The sequence below is a fragment of the Cynoglossus semilaevis genome, chromosome 1, assembly GCF_000523025.1.
Source record: "Cynoglossus semilaevis isolate Cse_v1.0 chromosome 1, Cse_v1.0, whole genome shotgun sequence".
NCBI lineage: Eukaryota > Metazoa > Chordata > Actinopteri > Pleuronectiformes > Cynoglossidae > Cynoglossus > Cynoglossus semilaevis.
This window is the reverse complement of record NC_024307.1, coordinates 13,547,390-13,572,454: the sequence shown is the minus strand read 5'-3', so window position 1 is coordinate 13,572,454 and position 25,065 is coordinate 13,547,390. Positions and strand designations below refer to the sequence as shown.

The 25,065-nt window shown below is 40.3% G+C and overlaps 1 protein-coding gene and 1 long non-coding RNA gene across 2 annotated transcripts in view; both read right to left on the bottom strand.

Moving 5' to 3' along the window:
* The window catches only part of LOC103380070 (uncharacterized), a 54,064-nt gene extending 42,903 nt beyond the window's left edge, over positions 1 to 11,161 (bottom strand). The window contains exons 1-2 of the long non-coding RNA XR_521634.3: positions 10,956 to 11,161; positions 10,781 to 10,848 (exon numbers count right to left, since the gene is read on the bottom strand). This is a non-coding gene — a long non-coding RNA (uncharacterized LOC103380070). The remainder of the gene's footprint in view (positions 1 to 10,780; positions 10,849 to 10,955) is intronic.
* An 11,059-nt stretch (positions 11,162 to 22,220) lies between these two features.
* otomp (otolith matrix protein) overlaps positions 22,221 to 25,065 on the bottom strand; it is a 9,032-nt gene continuing 6,187 nt past the window's right edge. Inside the window, exon 9 of the mRNA XM_008311882.3 lies at positions 22,221 to 25,059. Coding sequence (XP_008310104.1) covers positions 25,049 to 25,059 — 11 coding nt within the window. The 3' untranslated portion in view covers positions 22,221 to 25,048. The remainder of the gene's footprint in view (positions 25,060 to 25,065) is intronic.

Here is a 25,065-nt window from a genome sequence, read left to right as displayed (position 1 = left end):
GTTGTTGGGAGCTGCAGCAGAGACAAACAAGATATTTGTCAGATTTGATTTCCTCTCTGCTGCACAACTTTGCTCATTACCTCAACAGAACACTGTATTGTTAATATTGCACACACAGCCAGTACCAAGATGGTTCGGTATAATAACACGAGCCAAAAATATTCCTTCGATTCTCAGTAATGCAATGTCACTTTAAAAATTAGATTGGCTGAGTTCTAAACCGTCAACTGACTACGGCTAGAGAAGAGAGTTACCGGTTAAAAGTGAACCTAACATTGTTTTTGAGAAAAAAATGAAATCTCACAGACATGCAGACATTGTGGAGTTCAGGATAAGATAAGCAAAAAAGGCTTCTACATACAAGACAAAAAAATAAGCTCTTACTCTAACCTGTAGGGAGTGCTGTTTTACCAGAGTGATTAAACACACAGAAGTCTTCTTCAGGCCTGGCTTCCACAGAACTGATTGAACGAATGGTCAAATATGATTTTTTTTTACATCAGAAATTGAACAAAAACTAAATTCCTGTGAGAGAAATAAAATTTTCTAAATTATGGCTGTACCAGTCTCAGGCCTCAATTCACAAATTTGGTACGTCTAGGACAAAGATTTGGGATCATTGGCTAGCTATTATCATACGCCTGTGGCAAACAAACCAGAGTATAAAATATTTGAATCATTTTTTAAATTCAGGCCAAAGTTTTTTTTAGACATAATAGATGGATGACCCATTTAGATGAAGCCGAGAGGGGGGGTGGAGGGGTTCTACACATTATCATATATATTTTGCCCTTCAGCTGCAGTTTGCCATTCTTCACTTTTACACCATCCGTCCCATCATTCAACAGTGCGAACAACAGTTTACACTGCAACACCCACTGCCTCTGTCAGAATCTAGGCGGCCTTTGTTTTTGCATGTTTCCACCATTAATATTAGTTACATGACATTCTGTGACAAGTGTGGGGTTTTCTGTCATTTACCTTCTACGTCCGCTGGAGAGACTAAATAGAAACTCTGGTGGAATAGAGAAAATGAGAAATAACAACATTATTATTTGTTAAGCGTTTCATAAGTAGTTTTGCAGGCGAGGAGCATCCATCAGAGCTTCAGGAGAGGGAGGGTAGGTGGATGGGTGGGTGTAGGCAAGAGGGGACGGGAGGTTGGGGGGGAAGGGTCTACAGCGGATTGCTGGGTTGTTCCTGCTTTTATCTAGCAGTTAAGGACTCCAGGCTCTGGCGGTGCGGCATACTGAAGCTCAACAGTGCCCTCAGCAGGTGGAGAAACGCAGCACTGCTGTATGCTCTGTGCTGAGATTTAATCAGAGCAATATATTCAGCCAGCTCTTTTTGGGGATGTAAAAGGTGAAGATTTATAAATATGAAATACGACCAGATCATAAAGCAGAATACGCTGTCATCTGGGCAGGATCTGATGAAGGATGGAAGCTCCCGGGGATGGAAGCTGTGGGATTTAAGGTGGGGAAGAGAGACTGGCTGAAGTCCAAGCTGTTCTCTGTCAAGGTTAGTCCATCCTCTGGCCTTTAAAACCCCTGTCAGCTATGATCCTGAAGACACATACGGACGTTTCAGCCTCCCCCAGAGGGGGGTCAAGGTGTTTCCTTTTTCCACCTGACGGACACGAACACACTAACATGCACATAACTGTTGGTTTTTTTTTTGTTTGTTTTTTTTAGCCTCCCCCCTCTCTCTCACACACACACCAAACTGACTACATTACAGTTTTCCCCTCCATAAATAAGTGCGGTCCATCCATCACTGGGCCTCAGAAGGCTCAGTGTGGCCGGTGGCTATAGTTCAAACCCAGCAGCAGCAGCAGAAACACCAAGGGACGCACAAAGAAGGTCATCCCAAACCTCCACAAGGAGCCAGGTAATAATAATCATAATCCCTTTGACAGTGAGGAGCTGCAGCTAACAGAGCTCCTGAAAGGAACCTTCTCTATTCTCCTCTTCTTTTATAGATTTTGAATCTTTGTCCACAGCCGACCGTCTAACAAGTGTTAGGCCTTCAGTGTTTGTTGCAGGTTACATGTCAGTCAATTTGAGAAAACTAATGGGAGCTTGTCACAGAATCAGACTAGAGTGAAGCCACCAGGGAGAAGCAGCAGGCGATGCAGTGAGATTTTCCTTTGTCACACAGATTCATTTTAATCACACAAAGAAATGGGAACATTTTAATTCACTTAAGTCATTTCCCACTAAATTACAGCCAAGAGGGAAAAAAGGACAGAAAGCACAACCTCCCCATGAAATACCAGGTAGTTCTGCATTATCACACATCTATAATTAAAAAACACAAATCCATTAAATATGTGAGAAATGTCATTGAGTCGGGGTTTTATTAATAGAGTCTGTTCACATGTGTCCTTGTGATATAATCTATTCATCATAAATTCAATTTGCTGAAGTGTAAGTAGTGGTAAAAAAAAAAAATTTGTTATGGGAAGACAAAACCATTTGTTGACAGAAACCAAGCAAAATGACTATTAATAAAAAGACAGCGTCCGAAATTATACTGGTAAATACAACAAGTATGACAAAGTTAAAAAAAACACTACCACTGAACTGAAGATGGACACCATCTGGGCCCATTCATCCAAAATGAAGAGCTGGCTGTCAATCACAGCCAGTGAATATTTGTCTCTTTTCTATAAACAGGATTTTAAAAACCAAGTTTTTAGGTTCACCACATTGTTTAACAGATAACATTCTGGTGACTTTTCTTACAGAATGAATGGTGAGATTATGCTGCAGACAGACTGAATATGAGCATCGTTCCCTGTTCTGATCATCCAAAGTCAAATCCTCCAATCAAGAAATCTCACAGATGGAGGATTTAGTGCTTTGGTTGTTTGTATTTTGTGCAATTTTAAATCCTCGCATAAAGTTTTAAAGGCATTAGCTCTGCCATGTTAGCTGTGTTGGTGGGTTGGTATGTTGCAAATCCAAACCATTTGTATGTGGACATACTGTAGGAGCTGGCCTTTAAATATTGTCTGCTGTAGAAATAAACCAGACATGACTGTAAATCATATCCAAAAGATGGAAAATTATGTTTCCTGGGACTTATGTGCTTTATAATTTAATCTCGCTAACCCTAACCCTCATTCTCAATCTCATTAACACCTCCATCATCTTCACAGACAACCTGAAGACAATGATGATTTACCTTTTGGACATTTACAAGATTCTGAATAAACACACTCACATGAGGATTAAATGAAGCACAAGGTGTGCTTTCTTATTGCACCAACACCGACACTACACGTTGATACGAGCCGGTTGCAGCTGTTGCAAGACCGTGTCAACACTTGTGACTGACAGGAGTAGTTCAACCTCATCGTGCTGCGTTTGCCTCAGCAGTGTAATTAGAGAGTAATCACTGTCAATTAAGTGGATGGATGGGTGTGGGCTTATGTCCAACACGACATGGCCTTACGGCCTCGTGTCTCTCCATCTTGATCAGAAACTTAATGTAGGCTTTCTGCTTATTTATGGGAGGCTCTTAACCTTTAAAACCACAGGGAATGAGGACCCCAGAAACAGCTGAAGACCCCAGAGGGATTTATGTCACCCAGTAAAATAAGATTACTTTCTACCTCTCTCTGCATGCAAGCATCTATCTCTCTCTCTCTCTCTCTCGCATGCAAGCATCTATCTCTCTCTCTCCCTCTCTCTCTCTCTCTCTCCCCTTAACTTCAATAGGAAGTAGTAATTTATTCATCAGCTCTGGCTGGAGATTAAAGAGAAACTAATGTCTGATCCAGCCATTTACCTGAGGATTTATATGATCCAGCTGTCTTTGGGGAAAAACAAGTTTTTCATTTTAATATGGCCTGTGTGATAATGTCTTTATTAAAACTCAAACAGGAGGATGTGTTGTTTTTTATTTTGTCAAGGACACTACAGGGCAACCATTGAGGGGCAACATTTCAATAAATCGTGTTTTTTTAAATGTTAATTACACTACAATACTCACATTACATTTTTGTTTTTTTTCCTTATTTCTTACTTGAGTTGCTGACTTTCCAGCCATATCTTTTCCTACTGTGAACACACCTGTTTATTAAACCAGTCACAGGAAGCTTTGTTTTACCATAACAGATGTTTGGAATGCCAAAAAAAATTTTAAAAAAAATTTGATACTAATTATTGCTTTATATTTTTATGTTTTGTTTGCCCTTCCTTACGGGGGGGCATCAATATTCAACCTGTAAAATAAAGTTCTTTTCCACACTTTTCATTAAGAAGGTTAGCCATCTTCATTAGATTATGGACAAGCGAGTTCTTGGCTTTCTATAAAACATTTACACCAGTGGTGTCCAAAGTAACTGGGCCAGATTCAATAATGTAAATGTACCCAGAGGGTCCTTCGTGATAATTAAAGACTAAGAATAATTAAGTGTTGTATAAATAAAAAGCATGGTAACACCTATTTTTGCACAGAAATACTTTGGTTTTATTGGTTAGGTGTTTGTAATCAAGATTTGTACGTAAGAGTTGACAGATTCATATATATATATATATATGTATACATGTATATATACATATACATATATATGAAGTATATCAATATGGAAAGACACTAAAGATAATGGTATACGTTTAACTAGAAATTAAAGTTAACTGATTAGTGAGATATAAGTAAGAAAGGGTTAGCAGAGCAGAAAGCTAAAAGTTATTTAAGTCATGGCTAGAATGATGTGTGCCTAAAATTAGTCTATACTTTTTAACTAGGCTTCAAAGAAAGATCTTAATTTAGTAGAGGCTTAAAGTTAGCTACTGGGACAATTTGAAATTTAGTCACAGAAGAGCTAGCCATTAGCTGAAAACTGTCTTAAAAATATATAAATGCTTCCCAGGGTGTGAGTTAAATGGAAAACCAAACAGACTAGAATAAAACTTGGCTAAAATGAAACGCTAGCAAAAAAGACTGTAATAACATTCCCCTTATTTAGAGGAGAGGTGCTATTTAACTTTTTAGGTAATATCACTATCAGGTCTTCATTTTTCAATGATGAAGAACGGCTGTGTTACCATCCTGAAACCACAAGGAGATTTTTTCTCCTCTTTTTAACGTAGACAGATCACCAGAGGTACCGTACGTTCTCCAAATGTCTTACACCGCTGCCCTTAGTTCCTCTGTGTAGCTCTAAAGTCAATATGTTCTGGATTAATCCCTCTTTTCACGTCAGCACATGTTGCGCAAATGTGTGTATCAATCAATAGATGCTGACAACCAGCTGAGATGAAAAACTGAAAGTACGCCATAGAGTTATGCAACTACATCTGTCTACAACTAACATACTGTACAACATATACAACAAAATACTGCAAAATACCAGAATGTTGGTTTGTTGATCTTATCAGTGAGCTCAATAATATCAATATGTATTAGAATAATTTATTGTTATTGTTATTCTCAATGGTTTACTTTGATTTACTATGGAATAAAAGCAGCTCTTCAGCTCTCGTATCTCTTGGGGTAAAAAACATCTTTTTTTCACAAGATTTGGCCGAGTTTCAAACTTCTGTTTCCAGTAAACCTTTTTAGGACCATTAGCCAGAATAAATGCACTATTTCTGGATGGTTACATAGAAATAGAAAAGTAAAGCAGAGAAAACAAAGTGCCAGGATGAAGAAACTATCTAATTTTATGTAGTAGTATTCCAAATGAGTTTATTTAAGAAATAAGATAAAGATATGCAAGAAAGAAATTTGGACAACTGTCTACAGAAGTTTGCCAAAGAAATTTGGACAACTGTCTACAGAAAATTGAGATCTTAAAAATATAAGTATTATATTAGCAAATAGAAAATAATAATAATAAGAAAATAAGCAAATGTGCAAAGAACCAAAAAGACTGGACTGAAGATCAATGGACAAAAAAAACCAATCCTAAGATGTCTGAGTAGAATGCTCTTTATGCGTCAGACGGCCAGTAGGCAACTCTGTAAAGGTCGAGAGCAGGAATTCCCAAAATATGGTTCAGGGGTATGCAAGTTGCCACTAGTATGATGGCTGTGGGTTTCTTTTTTTTTTCAAGGCAATAAAGACGCATGAATAAAAACTTTATTCAATTCAAAAGCTGAGATTTGAATTTCCCAAAAAGTTTGGGAACCACTGGTTTGGAGCTGTTATATTGTCTTAATAATAATGGCTAATGATAAAATATACCAACCACAAAACAAGTTCCCCACAGTATTTTACGTCCATGCAATTTGCCATTTTACAGACACTTTGATTTTCCATACATCAACACAAACCTTCGAGACCAAGGCAATATATAAAAGTCAATACAAACTAAACTAAATGACAAAAGTGCAATACCAGTGAAAACATGTGGGGGGAAAAATCTACACAGAATTCACAGTGCTGTATCCCTGCAAATGTATATGAAAGAAAGAAATGTCAAATGAAACAGCGCTCTGGGACACAGCGATGTGTGATGAGTGAGAAAAACTTTAAGTTTAATATGTGAAAAAGGATTACTGATCTGATCTGGTTGTAAATCCACTGGCATTTAAAAACTGAGATGTAAATGAGTTCACTGCCTATGAATAAGATTGTAAAGAATCGTTTAATTAGCAAAATGAAATAATCTAATTGTAGAATGTGAATTATTAAACTTTTTGTCCATTTTTTTGGTTAAAACTAAAAAAGGCCAAGTCACACACCACACAGCATTCTTTCCCCTCATTGGAAATAAAAGCCTTTGCCATATTTTGTACTACATTTAGTGTAACATAAATTGCATTTTGCTCAACTCTCCATATTTTTTTTCCATGGAATTACACGGAAAAAGTGAACAGACTCATTATAAAATATCATATTAAAGCTTGAAAGTCTAATAAGGTTTCCGAAGAAAATAAGCCATTATAAAATATATGAAAAATTAGTCATTAGGCTATTTTATGCTCTTTTTACAATCTGCTGCATAAGAGCTACGAGAACTGCAGAGGGGGTTTTTAATATTTCCATAATTCAAGTCATCCAATAGCATCGGGATTAAATTCAAAGAATAGACCACTTATCTTAATGCATCGTTATGAAACGGCACTTGTTCTAATGAGTCATGTAAGTCCACGTCTTCATCCACCAGTGAACCCATGCACTAAAAAGACACTCTTTTACAGCTCTCCGCCTGGAAGAACCTTCTATTTGCTGCACCTCAATGCCTGTCCGAGGGACAACGGGTCGAGGCGCTCAAGGAGAACAGAGCTCAACATGTGAGCGTGGAGGAGTGTATTTACAGTAGGAATAGATGGCAGGCGAGATGAGGTCTGGTTTTAATAGAGCAGCCAGCCTCGACGCTCTGACAGCCAGCTGCGTTCAGAGGCCTCAGAGGAGAGGTGCCAAGGAGAGGTGAGGAGCAGCGAGGAGAAAATAAAAGTGTGTCTGGGTGTGTGGCTAAAGTAGGTGTGTTTTACAAGCTTACGGGGACATTTGGATGCTGCATGAACAGAAAAGAACCGGCTGAACTGTCACCTCGGTGTCACAGGAGCTCATTAGCAAAGAAGTGAGTTTAAGGGTAGATAAGGTAAAATGGTCGGAGGTGAAGTGATGTGGTCGACAGCATGTGTGAAACCATCTGAGACTGTTCTCTTTTGTGAAGAATAATGACGTAGGTTCTTTTCTGAGAAAATGTTCAAAGCTAAAACATTTATGCCAAAGGTACAAGAGAAGAAGAAATCCACAAACGTCAGAGGAATACTTCCACTAAAACCAGCTCGAAGGTGAACCATATATATTAAAAAAAAGTACACTTCAATTCAAACAAAGAAGAAGAATTATTCTCTAATAAGAACAGCTAAGCATTTTGTTGTTAGTTTAGTCAACATCCAGCTTATTTGGCTAGTTTTTGCATTTTTTTAGCCTTAAAGTTAAAGTTTTAACTACTCTTTTTTCACGACGGCCTTAATTTTTCAAAGTTTTAACTACTCTTTTTTCACGACTTCTTAAAGCTAACCTTTAGCTTTGGTAATTTTTGCGACCATTAAGCCATCTCTTTTCTGTACTTATTTATCTGTGCCCGCTTGACTAAATGTCTGGACAACTAGTCGACACAAAAATCCCTTCAGCTGTCAATCTTCTGACAAGTGTGTGAGAGCTGAACAGGTATGAGCTTTAACTCCCTCTTCCTGTCCGTCTGTGAACTCCACACACTCTCTGTGTGCAGACACAGCACCCACTGTGTGGACGACTGATGATGATAGCTTCAACAGTGACATGAATTTTTTAAACTTGCTCTCAGCCAGAAACATCAAACTGCATTTCACCAAATGTGAAAAACATTTCTTCAGGTCCTGCTCTTTATGTTTCCATCCTCTGAAACGTAATGTACGATTTCCTCAGGACATGGATGAGGAATATAATCAAGACAGACGTGACAATTTGCTAACTTTTAGCAATGTCTTTTTCTCTATTGTGTTTAACTATCTCATGGTCATGTATATATGCTATAAACATGTTCATATACTTTTGCTAATTTATATATAGCACAATCTTTGCCTCATCTTTATCTATTCTTATTTTTACTAACTACAACTCACTACGTAAATTTGATTTTTTAAGTATATTTATTACTGTCATAGAACTTATCTATTTGATAATCCACAGACACCAAAAATAAGCTCTGTGCTAAGCCTTTTTGAATAAATTGTTTTTACTTAGGATTTGCTTGACCTCATAATATTCTGTTCAAGAACATTAAAAACCACTATCATGAGAGTTTTGGGATGGAATTCTGACCTTTCTGACACTGACCACCTTCTCTGGTCACTTCTACAGCTGTATGATGCTGACAAAACACACAACCACATTTTCACTCTCACACACACACTCAGTTGCTGACATTCACCTTTTGTCTCCCTCTGTCTCCCTCTCTCTCTCAGACACTGGTCTGACAGCTGTGGAACATTTTCTCACCAATGTCACAACCACAGAGAAGCTTTTAACACACACTTTAGTGTAATATTCATAAGGACTGCTCTACTTTCTGCCATCAGAGAGTGTGAGCGGGACACTGATCTGCTGCAGTGTGATGTGGTTCTGATATAATATTAATGCTAGTTGTATGTTCTGCCCCATTTCTCACATGCAACCTGCTTCCACATTCTCACAGTGGTACAATCATTATTTGGGTCCATCTCTTCTCCTTGTTTTTGTTATTGCTGAGCTAAAGTTCTGTTTATACACACACACACACACAACCACACAAACACAAGCACACAACTTTCAAGTGCATAGATGTGCAGCAGTGATCGATGAACTTGGCAGGAAAACAAAGCTCACAATCCTTTCTAGAGTTTTCTTTGCCAACCAATAGAGCCTGGATTATCTAAAAAGCCCAGATGCACTAAAGGTTGACTTTCTTAGTTTTAAACTGTACTTTAGAAGAAGTTTGCACAGTTGCAATTTCTGTAATTGCTCTGCTTCCCAAACCTCCCCTGTTGAGAAGTAAGAGGCTTGTAAAAAAAAAAAAAAAAAAAAAAAAAAAAAAAGGTTGTGAATAGTTCATTGTAAGTGAGCATTTTTGCTGGTCTGCCTCAATGCTTCAAAGAACCTCCTGTAAATGAGCTGAAGCATGAAGGACTTTTACCCGTCTATAATTTACCTCCTCACGTCCTCATATTAGTCAAGAATAAGTGACTAAATGGTTGATTATTCACTGAAGTGTTCGACCTTGTGACGTCGGACGCATCCGAGCATGATGACGCAGATGGGTGACGAATTAAAGGCAGAAACCTGAAGATACGTATAAGTGTGAATTCCTGCAGACCGTGAGTGGTCACCGAGCGGTTGGATGAGATCGAAAATTGTCTGTATTACACAGAAGCGTTCAGTGGAACACCTCAGGGAGATTCAAGGACCGCTCTGGCACAAAGTTCACCTCTATTCATGTTCAATGAGAAACAGGACAATGACACCCTGGTACCAGTACCCTGTACTGACTGAAACAATCCACTTCTTCACTGTTATAATACAAGGTAACACTGCCAATATTTTATCTTAGCAATTAAATACAATCACTATTGGATAAACACAGTTGATGCAATCAACAAGTTACTGTACACCGCAGCCAGAGGTAAACCACATACAATAGCATCAATTTCACACTAACCAAGTGAAACAAGACCCAGAATTTACACAAATATATCACTGCTTGAACAGTGATATAGTCTCTCTATTACCCCATACTCGCTTGAAATACCTCTGGGTTCGGTTGTGTAACCTGTCTCTCTATTACCCCATACTCGCTTGAATTGTGCGCAGGTTTTCATAAATATGCCATAAAGTATCATATGGAAGATGAACTGAGCAAAAAATCATGCGGTTGTTGAATGTAAAAAAAAAATTACAATAAAAAATAGAAAGAAAACACCTGAGATTGATAAGAATCAAGAATCAGGAAGAGTTAAACGATTAAAAGTACTGATACTTGTTGGTCCATACAATAAATACATCACAAAACAAACAAAACAAATACAAATGCAGAAATTACAAACAATCCTACAGAAAATGCAAAATTATGTCTTTCACAACGAAATAGATATAATTATATCAACAAATCTACGTAAGGTAATTCTCTTAGTTCCATTGCACTCATTTTCTGTTAACAGTCTTACCCATAATGACAGCAAACAGTTATGCACAGATTTAAATACTACTATAGATTTAAATACTACTATAACACCAAAAATGTATATGTGAAATATACCCCTTCAGGTACTTTTCTTTTAAAAGACAACAATCCTACCTGCTTACGCTGACCGTAGTTTTCTCGTTTACGTTGTTTTTTCTTCGGAATTCTCCAATTGCAGCAAACTAAACTCAAGATATAAACAACAGTTTGTTGAATTTTGTTTCTTTTATGTTTCCTTCCTGAACTTGACATTTATAGGTAGAAACGAGACAATAATTAGCATACACACCTGTGGCAGCGTCACCGTTCCTCTCTCTGCTGCTGATAACAGTCGTGTTAATTTCACTAACTTAGCGGCGTCGCTCAGCGAAGTTTCCCTCTTCTTAAGCAAGATTTTCCGGCACCAACGTTCAGCTTTTGCTATTTGTTAGGACTTTTTAAAAAATGTGTTAAATACAAACGCATACAAGTTCCTTCGTGAAACGTTCAATTATTCAGCTGGTGTTAGGACTTTTTTTTAAAAAATGTGTTGAATACAAACGCATACAACTGGCTTCGTGAAACGTTCAATTATTCAGCTGCGTCACGAACTTGTACGTCGCCTCTACGTTACAGTCTTGCGCAGACGCACAGGGTTGCCAGGTTTTTCTTTTCTTTAGAACTGAGCGGTTTGTGCGCTATTCAACGCTTGACGTATTAATAAAACACACAAATATCTTTACAAAATACGAACTATGTTAAATTATTATACTTATACAAATGAAAAACAGAAAACACAATTATAATTATATATATACCTTGCCAAATAAGTATAATAATATATAATATACCAAATAAGTAATGGTTCTCCGTGGAGCTAAAGTCGGTTGATTGGTGATCTTGGAGCGGTTTGACGCTAACAGAAATATAAATATGAAAATAAAACAAGGCTGATTTCCATCGTCATGTTGTAGTGTCACTTTGCTGGTGATGCCTTTAATAATTTGCTAAACATATAAAGAATACATAACATTTGTGTTTTTTATAGTGAGCTTTTTATTGCTATTATTTACATTTTACTGGATCGTGTCCTGAAAGTTTTTCAACCATTAAATATGATATATATATAATAGCTTCCAAGAAGCATTCAAGGAAAAGTCCAGTTGTGAACGTGGATCATAACATAACAAATGTGAGATTCATGGCAGTTCCAGTCTGTGCAAAAACATAAATTCTTGAGGACAAATCTCGTACAACTTCTATAAATGACTCTGAAAAGCGAGACTAAACTGCTTTTGTTTGCATTGTTGGCTTTAACCCACCGACCTGCTGCAGAGTTGTCGGGCCTCTAATAAACTGCAGCATTTCCCTGCCTTGGACAGGGACCAGCACCTGCATTTTCTGGGACGTCTGGCCATATTTTCTCATTGTTTTCCAGCTTCACGTCTCATTATTATCATCACCTGCTGGAACGCTTCACATTAACGCAGCAAACTTTGCAGAAATTGAATCCAAACTGTTTGTGAGTGCAGCCCTAAATTTGTTTCCTGTCAGCGGCTCTACTTATAGTCATTATCTTTTTGCCTTTGTGCCCTTCTCCTTCCTGCTTCCTTCCTTTCTTTTCTTGTGTTTTTCCTGTATCCTCGGTGTAACTAATGGTCCTTAAACACAGCTCCAGCTGTCAGAGTGTTGGGAAGCAAATCACAACAATCATGAGTTATTATCAGCAGTGCTGTGGACTGATTGTGCTAATGTCCATACTGATGGCATTAATGCCAGCCCTGATTGGAGCACATCCATCATCATCTCCTCCACCAGTGAAGAGGTAATAACAGGCTTTATCCTGATAATGGAAAAGACAGTTAAGCTGAAGATTAAAACTAAACAGTGATAACAAGCCACTGCATATTAGAGAATTAGCGAGAGCAGAAGGATAAATCTCTGCCTCCCTCTTTTTGTGATGATGTCCTTGTCTCCTTTCTTTAACTCCCACTTCATCCTATTTACTAACAGGCAGTACACACTTCATTTTCCCTCCTTTATATCTTTTTCTTCTTCTGCCTTAACCTTTATTGCCCTTGAGGAATACATTTTCTCTTCTTTGTTACTTGCTTCTCATATGGACAGTAGTGTCATTGAAATAGCTCAAAGTTAGCAAAAATAGAGACGAAGATAAAATATCAGAATAACAGTTTAAATTTTGTTTCATTTTAATACAAGTTTGCCCAGAAAAACATTAAAATTACAGAAGAAATAACAAGGAATTAGCCTTAAATACACATAAGTGACACCAGAGAAGTAACAAGGTAGCCTTAAATACACATAAGTGACACCAAAAAGGTACAACCTGACTGAGATAACAGAAAATAATCCAGAAAAGCTACAAGTTAGCCAATCATTGCAACAAACAAGTCTACCGATCATTAAAATTACAAAATATTTAAATGAACTACAAAACTACAAAAACCCAAGCTAACTAAATATATAGTATATTTATACAATAACAACAACCAAATGAAATATTCAAAATTATTACATGTAAACCCAGATATACATAAAAAGAGAGATTTGACAAAAATGTAACCTCAATCTAATAATAAACTTTCAAATTACATTTAAATTTTAGACTCAAATGTAGCTTACCCTTAGTCCATTTTAGATATATGTAGCATTAATGAAACAGATGACCTTAAAAAATGAATGAACATCTTACTCCAGTCACCAGCATCACAGTATCTAATCCAACCTTTATTTCTATCACTTCTCTACTCCTCATATAACAAGTCTTTTTCTCCTTATTTATCATTTTTTGTTGGAATCTTCTCTGATTCCTCCTCAGTTTTTCTCTAAAGAAGTATTTTTTTTTACGTCCATTTAACTCGTCGTGTTTGACGGCCAGCTTCTCTTTACCCTGGCTCCTTGTGTATGTGTGTATTTTTGTGTCCATATCCTCATCTCATACTGGACGCCTGTCCATTTTTGGGTTAGCAGGAGTTATATGGGTTTTAATGAGAACAGCTATGTCACAAAAAATCAGTGTAAAACCTTCCTAAAAATTGAAGAAAAAAAAACCTTTGACCTTTAACAATCACGGGGAGAATATAAAGTGTGTGTGTGTTTTGTGTATAAGTGATTGTGTGTGTTTGTGTTGTCATACTATGAGAGTTCAGCAGAGCCTGAAATCTTTTTTACTTGTTCAATAAATACAAATGAATGTATTGTATGTGAATGCATGTTTTTCTCTGTGTGTGTGTTTTTGTGTTTCCTGGTGTGTGTGTGTGTGTGTGTGTTCTGATGAATAGCTCAGCTCTTATGTTCTGGCCCACTCTGTGAACTAACTCAACCATTTAATCACCCTCTACCTTCTCCTTCCACGCTGTTCCTGCCTTTCTCAGTGTACTGCAGGGGTTCGCGACAACACTCATTGTTTCAGTGTGTGCGTGTGTGTGTGCGTGCGTGTGTGTCCAGCCTGCCGGCCGCTACACCTGTCGAACAGAGAGGGGTGACACGCGCTCACACACAGGCTCGTTACACTTATTTGACGTACACACCCTCTGTAACTCTCCTCCCTCTAATTGCTTGACCAGAGCTGTTAGTTTAGCTTTTACATTTAACAGTGACACATTTTTCTAACAGGGTTCAGAACAGACTGTTTCAGACAATTATATTCACATTTCTGGCACCAAAATATTCCTTTAACTCTAAGCCTTACATTAAGAATGATTTAAATGACTTTTAGGGCGCACTCACACAAGGGCAATTTGCTCCATGTCGCGCTAAAGTGCCAACAGGCCTCCTCCCCTACCCCTGGTCCGCACTCAAATTACCCCCAAAGGCAAGCGAGCTAAAGCCTGGTTAGCTCCGACACGTCAGTATAAACAACAGTGACTGTTGTTTGCACGTGGTTAAAGCAGCGCGGTCGAGAGCGAATTCAGACAAAGGATCTTGAAAATAGTCGGCCCTCTGATCAACATGATGTCATCATCACCGAGAGCTGCTGTCGCTCAGAAACCTGATGAAGCACAACATCTGCAGCAGCGTCTGACTGTGATATGCATGGAGGGTGTGTGTTTTGAGTGGATGGCACACACACACACACACACGGCTGCTTTGTGAACTAATGTCTTCATTTATTGACTGAACAAGTTTGGCTCTTTTCACCGTTTGGCAATCGTGCTTGGGTGCGGTACAAGTTTTATCTATAATATTTTTAGTTTATTAACGCTTTCTTGTTCTTAAAAGTTGTATCTACTTTGGTGGAACTCCTTGCAGTATAATAAATGGCTAAAGCAGCAGGTTTTTGTTGTCCTAAATCCTGGGGCTCCACCGTTAGCTGACAGTTGGAGAAAACCCAGGCTAATTTGCAGAAGTTGCCGTCTGTTTGCACCTGCAGCTGGGTGTCGGCCCGTTGGACTGTTTCTTTGTTGCGTGTGGTCCTGAGTTTGTCACTGGACGGACTGCAGGTGTGTTAGTGTGTGTGTGTGTGTGTGTGTGCGTAAGTGTATATGTGTGTGTCTGCTGTCATAATGAGCACTGGGCCATGGGATGCCCAAAGGCAAGGTTCCCTTTACAGGGTCAGACTCAAGGACGTCTGGCACTGGTCCACTTGCAGCACACACACACACACACACATACACACACACGCAAGACAAAGTGGACCAACATACTGTCCACTGATTCAGAGCCAGTAAATGATGTCATGTATCACAACATCTAAATATCACCCAACAATTCTTTCATTACTTCACTGGGAAAGAGGGTCTTTACTAGTGAGAGTCCTCTGATATTTATGCAAACACACACACACACACACACACACACACACGGAAACACCCTCTATTTGCCCCCAAACACAGCATTCACGCTCCACCAGTGCAGAGTTTAGGTTATTAATGACAGCACGTCCTAACAGCAATACAGAACTACTGTCCTGGAGAGGAGAGGAGGGGAGAGGAGAGGAGAGGAAAGGAAAGGAAAGGAAAGGAGAGGAGAGCAGAGGAGAGGAGAGGAGGTGAGGAGAGGAGAGGAGACGAGAGGAGAGGAGAGGAAAAGAGAGGAGAGGAGAGGAAAAGAGAGGAGAGGAGAGGAGGAGAGGAGAGGAGAGCAGGAGAGGAGAGGAGATGAGAGGAGAGGAGAGGAAAAGAGAGGAGAGGAGAGGACAGGAGAGGAGAGGAGAGCAGGAGAGGAGAGGAGATGAGAGAAGAGGAGAGAAGAGGAGAAAAGAGGAGAGGAGAGGAGATGAGAGAAGAGGAGAGAAGAGGAAAAGAGAGGAGAGGAGAGGAAAGGAGAGGAGAAGAGAGGAGACGAGAGGAGAGGAGAGGACAGGAGAGGAGAGGAGAGCAGGAGAGGAGAGGAGAGCAGGAGAGGAGAGGAGAGCAGGAGAGGAGAGGAGAGAGGAAAGGAGAGGAGAGGAGAGAAGAGGAGAAAAGAGGAGAGGAGAGGAAATGAGACGAGAGGAGAGGAGAGGAAAGGAAAGGAAAGGAAAGGAGAGGAGAGCAGAGGAGAGGAGAGGAGAAGAGAGGAGACGAGAGGAGAGGAGAGGACAGGAGAGGAGAGGAGATGAGAGGAGAGGAGAGGAAAGGAAAGGAGAGGAGAGGAGAGGGGAGGAGAGGAGAGGAGACAAGAGGAGAGGAGAGGAAATGAGACGAGAGGAGAGGAGAGGAAAGGAGACGAGAGGAGAGGAGAGGACAGGAGAGGAGAGGAGAGCAGGAGAGGAGAGGAGATGAGAGGAGAGGAGAGGACAGGAGAGGAGAGGAGATGAGAGAAGAGGAGAGAAGAGGAAAAGAGAGGAGAGGAGAGGAAAGGAGAGGAGAAGAGACAAGCGGAGAGGAGAGGAGAGGAAAGGAAAGGAGAGGAGAGCAGAGGAGAGGAGAGGAGTGGAGAGGAGAGGAGAGGGGAGGAGAGGAGAGGGGAGGAGAGGAGAGGGGAGGAGAGGAGAGGAGAGAGGAAAGGAGAGGAGAAGAGAGGAGAGGAGGGAGATTAAAAAAAGTGAAAACAACAAATGTGAGCTGACACAGATTTCTGGTAAAACATTACAAAGCAGAGCTGAAATGAAGGAGTGATACACACCACCGTCTTTAAAGAAGGGAGGGAGGAGAAGGAATGAGGAGGAGGAGATAAGGAGAGACCAGAGCTGCTGGAGAGCAGATATGAGTCTCAGTCAAGTTCTGCCTGAAATCCCCCAGGATGTCATAATGGTTTTATTGGAGAAGTTCTGCTCAATGGCGTGTGCGATGCTGAGACGACAGTGCCATCTAGTGTTTCCTGTCAGAAGCCCTGAGTGCTGCTCTCAACATTCCATCAGTCTCCCCTGTGCATCACCGTCGTCTGACTGCCCCACAGTCAGAGAAGATTCCGCTCATTTTTCAGCATTTATTTAACATTAATGTGGATTTAATGTGCACCGTCAATCAAACTGAGCATAAACTCTGCACTGCGTGAATCAAAGTCGAACTGCACTACACGCTCCTAATCTGCCGCGGAGCCTGGAGGCTAAGAGGAGCAGAGGGAGTACGGGTAGAATGCAGATGGAAGGTGATCGCAGTGAGAGTGAAGAGGAGAAAGTAGAAATGTGGGAACGGGAGCCGAGGAGGAGAGAGGGGTGAGGGGAGGAGTAAAGGACATGAGAAAGGAAGCAGCGGAGATTTAAAGGTCTGCTGCACTAAAAGCCTGTAAGGAAGCGGTGCCAAACCTCATGTCCTGACTCACCTAACCACCCACACAGCACAGAGCCAGGCTGTGTAAGAGGAGCCGTCACTTCAGTCCAACTTCCCACTGTGTGTGTGTAGAGGTTAGGGTGGGGAATGCTAAGGATGGCTGGTAATTGAATAATGACAGTAACGCCTCTGATGGATTACCTGCCACTCCTCCCTCCTCCCTCCCTCCATCACTGTCAACCCCTCACCCCTCCGCTGCTCTCCACTCACAGTTGGTCAAATTGTCTCCCGTCCGTGCCATCACCCGTGTCAGGGAAGATAAAGACGCCCCCGAACACGAAAAATGACTCGGCTCCACTGGCTCAGTCCACACCACAGATTGCAATTTTGATGTAAATGTCACTTAGTGGCTCCATGGTGCAGCGGTTAGCGTGTCTGCCGCTCACGCAGAGAGTTCTGGGTTCAATTCCCAGCGGGACCACAGCGCCTCCTGTATTGGATTTTTAAATTTACTTTAAATGTGACCCATATTCATCCACGGATGTCGATAGCTGTAAGCAACATTTTTTCATATTGTATTAATGTTCATTTCCTTTGAGGCATTAATGAAAATTTAATCCTTGCTCTCCATTTTCATTCTGCTTTATGTAACTTTAGCCCTGCATTACTTTAATTTTAGTCTATGTCTAAAAGCATATTTGGTGCCTTTCAAATAATAACTCTGGTGCCAAAGTCTCTATGTGTTGAGTCATTATATCATAATGAGTCTATTATATCATATTCAGGCTCCCATCATGTCTCACTGGAACAAATCCACTCCTGGGACTGTGTCTCAGTGTGTGAGCGCCTAATATATATTCATATTACCTGTCACACGATGCATAAGTCGAAGGTTCGACGCTTCCCTTTTGGAAAAGGTTGCACAGCAGCAGGATACGGTGGCGGCTAATGTTCCGTCCTCAGGAACCTTATACGTCCACTCTGTCTGTTCCAGAGGCAGGTACAGTCTGTGACCTTTTACTGTAGAACGTGTTCCTAAGGTAAGTCACCGAGCGGGCGGACGGAGGAGGCTTCATTAAATATGCATCACCACGGACAGGGCTGCAAATCAGTGGGAGAAGAAGAAGTTGAAGTTAGAGCAAAACTCCCAGACCGACATCTTCTACTGCTGCAGCCAATCACAGCAGGGGTGGAGTCGCTACAGATTAACCTAATTCTGTGAGTTTTGGGACACACACACACACAAGGTTGAACACAAAAACTCCAGAAAGACCATTCATTACTATCAGAGATTAAACTAGTGTTCTTCATGTAAAGCAGGCGCACTAACCACTCCTCCACCACGTAGCCCCACCGTGTGGATATTAAAGGTTGAACTGAACAATTTACCTCAGAGCCAATGCACGGATTAGTTCCAGGTTCAGAGAGAGAGAGGAAGGACGTCAAAAGAACAGAGGAAGAATGACAAGAACATTCATAATGAATGCGTTAGTCACGTTCATTTTTGACACACGTTGTTAGACACGCAGAATGACAAATGGTTCAGATGTGGAAACGTTGATTCAACTCAATTAGTCATGATTATTCATGATTGATTATGATCATGAATAATCATGAATAATTGAGATTATTCCACAGCTGCCCTTTTTAATCAACCCAGAGCCTATTTCAAGTTTATACTTTCATGAACTGGTGTTGGACATCTAAGATTCTTGTTCACTTTTGATACGTATGAATTCTTCTTCTAACAAACGCTGCCTGTTTGTTTTCGTGGATGTGTGCGCTCGTGTGTAAACGTGTGCAGGTTTTGGGGTTAGGACTTCAGAAACTCCTGAAAACCTTTTCCATTGATCACTTTCTGTGACTGCTCCTCCTGCCCCCTCCTCTCCCTCCCAACCTCACCCCCCCTCCCCTCTTTGTTTATGCCGCCTACATTAAGGAGCAGAGATAACGCTAGGTTCCACTGCTGCTATTGACACCCTCTCCTCCTCCCCACCGCCCTCACAGCTGCAGGTGTGAGAGGCCGCTGTTGCAGCCAAATGAATTGTTGTACTTAGTGCAGTGCAGCAGAAAGGTCTGTGAGTCTGAGGAGGCAGAGCGATGGCCGCTCTCTGCTGCAGTGCTCTCCAATCTACAGTATCTGCTGGCTGCTAAATGGAGCCGCTCCATCACCGACACACACACTCTCTGTAAAGGATTGATGCTGTAAATCAGGTGGAGTGCTGCCAACCTGAGCGTTTGCAGTGTGAAGAGAAGGTAAAAAGGTCTCTCACTTTCTCACTCTCTCAGTGAGGCCCACCTGTGATAACAGCGCCTCCCAGATTCACCTGTTTACACCGAGCGTCCGACTTACCACCTGTGTCTGCAATTGTTCATGTGACCTAAAGATTTCATATTTGAATAACTTTGAACCATTCGTATAAGAAAAAAAACATACTGCAAATTGAACAGCTTTTTAAAAACAAAAATTGGAGGCAGTGGTGGCCTAGTGGTGAAGGAGGCGGACTTCGGTCCGGAAGGCCCCAGGTTCGAATTCACCAACTGCCAGGTTACCACTGAGATGCACTGAGCATGGCATGGCCTCAAGCACTGCTCCCCGGGCGCTGACCACGGCTGCCCACTGTTCACTTTGGTGATGGGTTAAATGCAGAGGGTAAATTTCGTTGTGCATGGTGTGCTGTGCTGTGCCACAATGACAAATAAAGATAAGTTTAAGTTTAAACACAGTTATGATTTTATTTTGAATGAAAAACATAAAATAAATTTAGTTTTTAAATAGACAAAATATAGCCATTTAAAAAACAACGACTTTGATTGTTTAGATCAAAGACAGAAGAGGCATTCCATTTTCTTTGATGACATTGATCTTTGCAAAAGGAGTGGATCAAAGGCAGCGGCTTTTTTTTTATTTAAACACTCATGTCTGTAATGGAATATTAGACATTTGAGGTTTATAAGAGGAACGAAGAACAACAGGAGAAGCAGAAGAAGACTGTGGTGGAAACAAACTGCTATTCATACCGAGAAAGATTGTTTCAATCGTTATTCACATCTAAAGAAAACCATGAACACCCTGCAGGAAGCACTGTTTAAGGCCATGGCTGAGATCAAGGCCCTGAAGGCTGAAAAGGGCTGTCTGCGTCAGGAGCTAGATGAGCTGAGGCAGGGCCAGGTCAAGGAGGAACTGGAGAAAACTAAAAGGACCTCCTCAAGAAGGAAACCAAAAGACGGCTAGTGAGGACCTACGCCTACATGGACTCACTGGCTGAGAACGCCAAACTGGTCCATGAGCTGAAGGCCAAAGAGGCTGAGAGGAGGCAGCAGCTGGAAGGTGCTGTGGAGACCATGAGGTTAATGCTACAGGAGAAGGAGACCATGTGGCCAACAAAGGTCCAGGAGCTGCACAGAGAGAACACACTAAGAGAGGAGAGCCCCCTAAAAAAGGAGGAGCAGTGGAAGCTCCAAGGCAAGTGTACTGAGGAGAAACTCAAAGTCCTCAGTGAGCAAGCCCTGTCCTTACAGACGTTAACCAGCAAACCACAGAACCAGAATCAGGAGGCGGCGGAGGCACTGAGGGAGCTCGGAGAGGAGGAGAAGAAGAAGAAGAAGAAGAAGGAGAAAGTGGAGATGTGGAGAGATGAAAACGAGGAGAAGGACAAAAAGAATGTTGCCAAATTATTGCTTTGTGAGGCTAATACCTGATTTTACTATATCTGTCTAATCTTTATTGATGTTTGGCTTATTTCAGCCAACTGTATGTCCAATTTTTTTTTATTATTATATATCTGTCAACTAATAGTATTAAGCCACATGTTGTCTGATTTAACTAAAGGTCACCATTCTTTTATAACCTTTGGACCATTTTTTTGTTTATTATGTGCTTGAAGCTATTTCTATTTTATTTCTGGTGAATTTTTGTTTGCTAATGGCTAGTTTTGCCTTACCTTCATCTTTGGGCAGACTTTGACTCCTTTGATCCTTAGCTAACTCAGATTAGCTGTTCTCACTGTTTTTTGTACATCTTTCCACTAACCCATGCTTTAACCTTCTTGACGTCTTAGCTCTATTGTTATATTTTGTTAACCACTTAGCTACTTTAAAATTCCGTAAGATTTTGGTTTACTTGTAGTTTTTCTTTTTTAATTGTGTAACTGAACATAACAAGTGACCTTGTTGGTCGAAAATGTTTGTCAATGTACGTTTACGAATAGAAATTGAATAAAGAGTGATGTTGATTCTGTAAATCTTAATCCCATTTAAAGGAAAACGGACTGTAAATCTGTTCCAACGTTAGTGTAAATCAATCATTTACTGTATGGTCTATTAATATGAAGAAACTTTTCTCTACTGCACCTGTTCTTAACTCTTCCCCTCCAATGACAAGCCATGAACACAGTCTACTTCTGACTGTTCATGAGAGACAGAGACAGAGGTGATAAGAGGAATAATTCATTTCCACGCAGCCCTATCGTGGAGCCGCTTCAGGATAATTAGAAGAGGGTGAGGAGAGGAAAGAGGATTATTTTTCTTTATCATCATTCGTTTAATTGGCTGAAAAGTAGAAGGGTTTGCAGCTCTACACAGAGAAGCAGCCAAGGACTATTTACACCCAGACAAACGTGCAACAAAATATAGCACCGGTGATACACACTATTATTCATTTAATTAGCACGTTAGCACATCTGCTGTGCTAGTTTGTATTTCTGTGGGATGAGGTGAACAACTGCAGTATGACTTTGAGAACATGAATTCACTCTTGAGTTTATGAGGAACCTGAGTCACGTAAAGAGTAACAGAGGTGATAATGATAGAAGTGAGAAATAGGAACACAATGTTGTAGTGAAACACTGCCCAAACAAATACTACACATCCATTTCACTAGGTTAATAAATCAAAATCTTGCTGTTGAGCTTAAATACTTCACATTCATTTCACTAGGTAAATAAATCAAAATCTTGCTGTTGAGCTTATTTAGTTGAAAAAACATTTACCTAAGAAATTTAGAGTTTAATGTTGCTCTGTTGGTTTGGGGCCGACATCAAGTGAAAACTACAATGGAGGTTTTTTTTTTTAACAAATGACATCAAACCTTCTCAGAATACACTCAGACTCCTGACTTGGTCCTTGGAATTCTGACCTTTTCCCCAGACCTAATCTTAGACCTTTTTTTAACTCCATATTAGCAGAGAAGAGTCATCAATTTTATTCATTTAAATATAAATCAGGAGTCTCTAATTTTTTTCCTTAGAATTCCGACCTTTTGATTACAATGAAGCCTTTATTTTCAGAATTTGAAAAGAAAAATAAAATCAAAACTTTTTCCATCTGCTAATCTTTGAAGATCATGAAAACATTTAAGGTCAAATCATGAAATAAACAACAATAAGAGAAGGTACAGCGTCTTTTAATAGACTTTTTCACATGCATATTATAAAGAAAATTCTAGAATATTAATTGAGATCGATTAAGATTTTCTTTTTTAGTCAAGGACAAAATCAAAGATTTGAATTTTGGAAGCACAGAGATTAGACTCTGGGTCAACATGACATGGGTCATGTGACAGATGTGTTTTGACAGGGCAGTGTATTACCACCGTACATGATGACCCCTGGTGTTTTTAAACAAGCTGGTGATTTTTTATTGTCTGCTGACAGTGACTAATAGTTGAAAGTCATTAAAGGTTTAAGTGATGTTCACACACCATTAGTCCATAGCACATTAATTCAGTTACACTCGTGATAATTATTACGTATTATTTCTACACACTGCCTGCGCTAATTTCTGCATGTAACAGCGACCTCTAACGCCCCCTACCACCAATCATATCACTGTCTCGCTACTGCACTGATTCTTTTAGGACGCACAGTTATTTCAATGCGTTCGATGAATTACTGTATATTTAAAAACCCAAATAGAAGCAGGAAATACAGGAAAGGGTTGAGGAGGAGGATTGAAGAGTTTGGGGGAGACAAGTATTGTTAGAGATGTGAAAATAACATTGTTTTTCTGGGAGAAAAGCTTCAGTCTGGGGTCAGTGGAGGAAACAGAGGCCAAAACAACAAACCTCTGTTTCTCAGTCACCTCACAGTACGGTGTAACAACACGCCGAGCTACACCGTACTTGACATGAGAAAGCAGTGATCCACAGTGGAAAGCTATACCAGCCATGGGAAAGCAGCAAACGCTCACACACACACACACACACACACACACACACAAATCGACACATTCCTACAGAACACACTAACAAACACCCGGTGTAATACACTGGATTAGATAGCTGCAGGCAAAAAAAAAAAAACACACTCACTCACCAAAACACACACACACACAGCTACTGAGTTTTCTAAGCTCAAAGTTAATAGCACCATGTTGTTCAGTGCCACAGACGGACCCTGTGAGGGAGTGTGTGTGTGTGTGTGGGGGGGGGGGCATATTATAAAAACACAACTTCTCTGAACACAAGGAGATGTTTCACATTATGACTTCAGGATGACGTGGCCGAGCAGGGACTGTGTGTAACAAACAGACATCAGCCATTAGTGACGTCCTGGGAGAACGGTTCCTGTGGTGCCAGATGTTACTCTGTATGAATGGAAGTCAATGACGAGAATGAATGCTTCTCTGTTCTACAGCAGGACCGCACAGTGTACGAGTGGTCACTGCCTCTGCCTTACAGCGGTCAGATTAGTGGTTTGAGTCTGGGTAGAAACTTTTTATATATATATATATATGAAATATGAGATGGAAAAATATATATGAATATATATATATATAAATGTACACACACGTATATTGTGTTGTTGTTGTTTTGTATTTGTAACATATACACTGTGTTTATTTATATGTATGTATATATATATGTATACATACATGTCTATATATGTATATGTATTTCCTATGTTTACTCATGCATTGTTACAGTTGGTATTTCCCATTTACGTGACAATAACATTCTGTTTAGTTTCCTTTTAGTTTTTGTTGCAGAAAAGAAGCTGACGTAAATTCAACAAAAGTCAAACTGGCATTAAACCTCCACGTCCTGAAAAGGATTCATTTTGATCATAATTTCCAGAAACCAGAAACTAATAATCAACCGTGTGAGTGTGTACGTTGTCTACCCAGATGGCCTCATGTTTACAATGACTTTCATCTACTAAGTTTGTTTCAAAAATCAATAAGCCATTCTGGACTTTTTTTCTTGGTCCTCACTTTGCAACCAGGTGGCCTTAATCCACTTGATATTTTTATACCTGTGTGAAAGTCAGTTTCTGAGGGCACTTTTAATGCTGCTTGTGTAATTCCACTGAATTGTCCTCATTAAAATGGCTCTGAAGTAAAAATACAAGAAGAAAAAAAACACGTAGTCAATACCATAACAACTACCACGAGCCATTATCCCGTTCTTATCCCTCTTTATTTCGTGCTATTCTTTCCTATTTAATACTCTCTCGCTCACACTCTCTCCCCCAGTGTCTCTTTAAAATGTTCAATTTAAGGGATGTTTCTGTTAACGATGTCCTGATCTGCCAGGTGAAGGAGATATCTCAGCGGGTTGGAGGAGGACAGGAGTGAAATAATGGAGAATTGGTGGTAAATGCTGGGAGAAAACAAACCCGAAGTGGAGGGAAAAGAGGCGGAGGGACGGCGAGACAGAGAGACGCAGATGGCAGGGAGGGAGGGCAGGATGGGAGGAAGGAGGGAGACAGAGGAATGATGATGCTCTGGAAGTCTTCCTCCTGTTCCATCAGCAGAAGCCTGGTG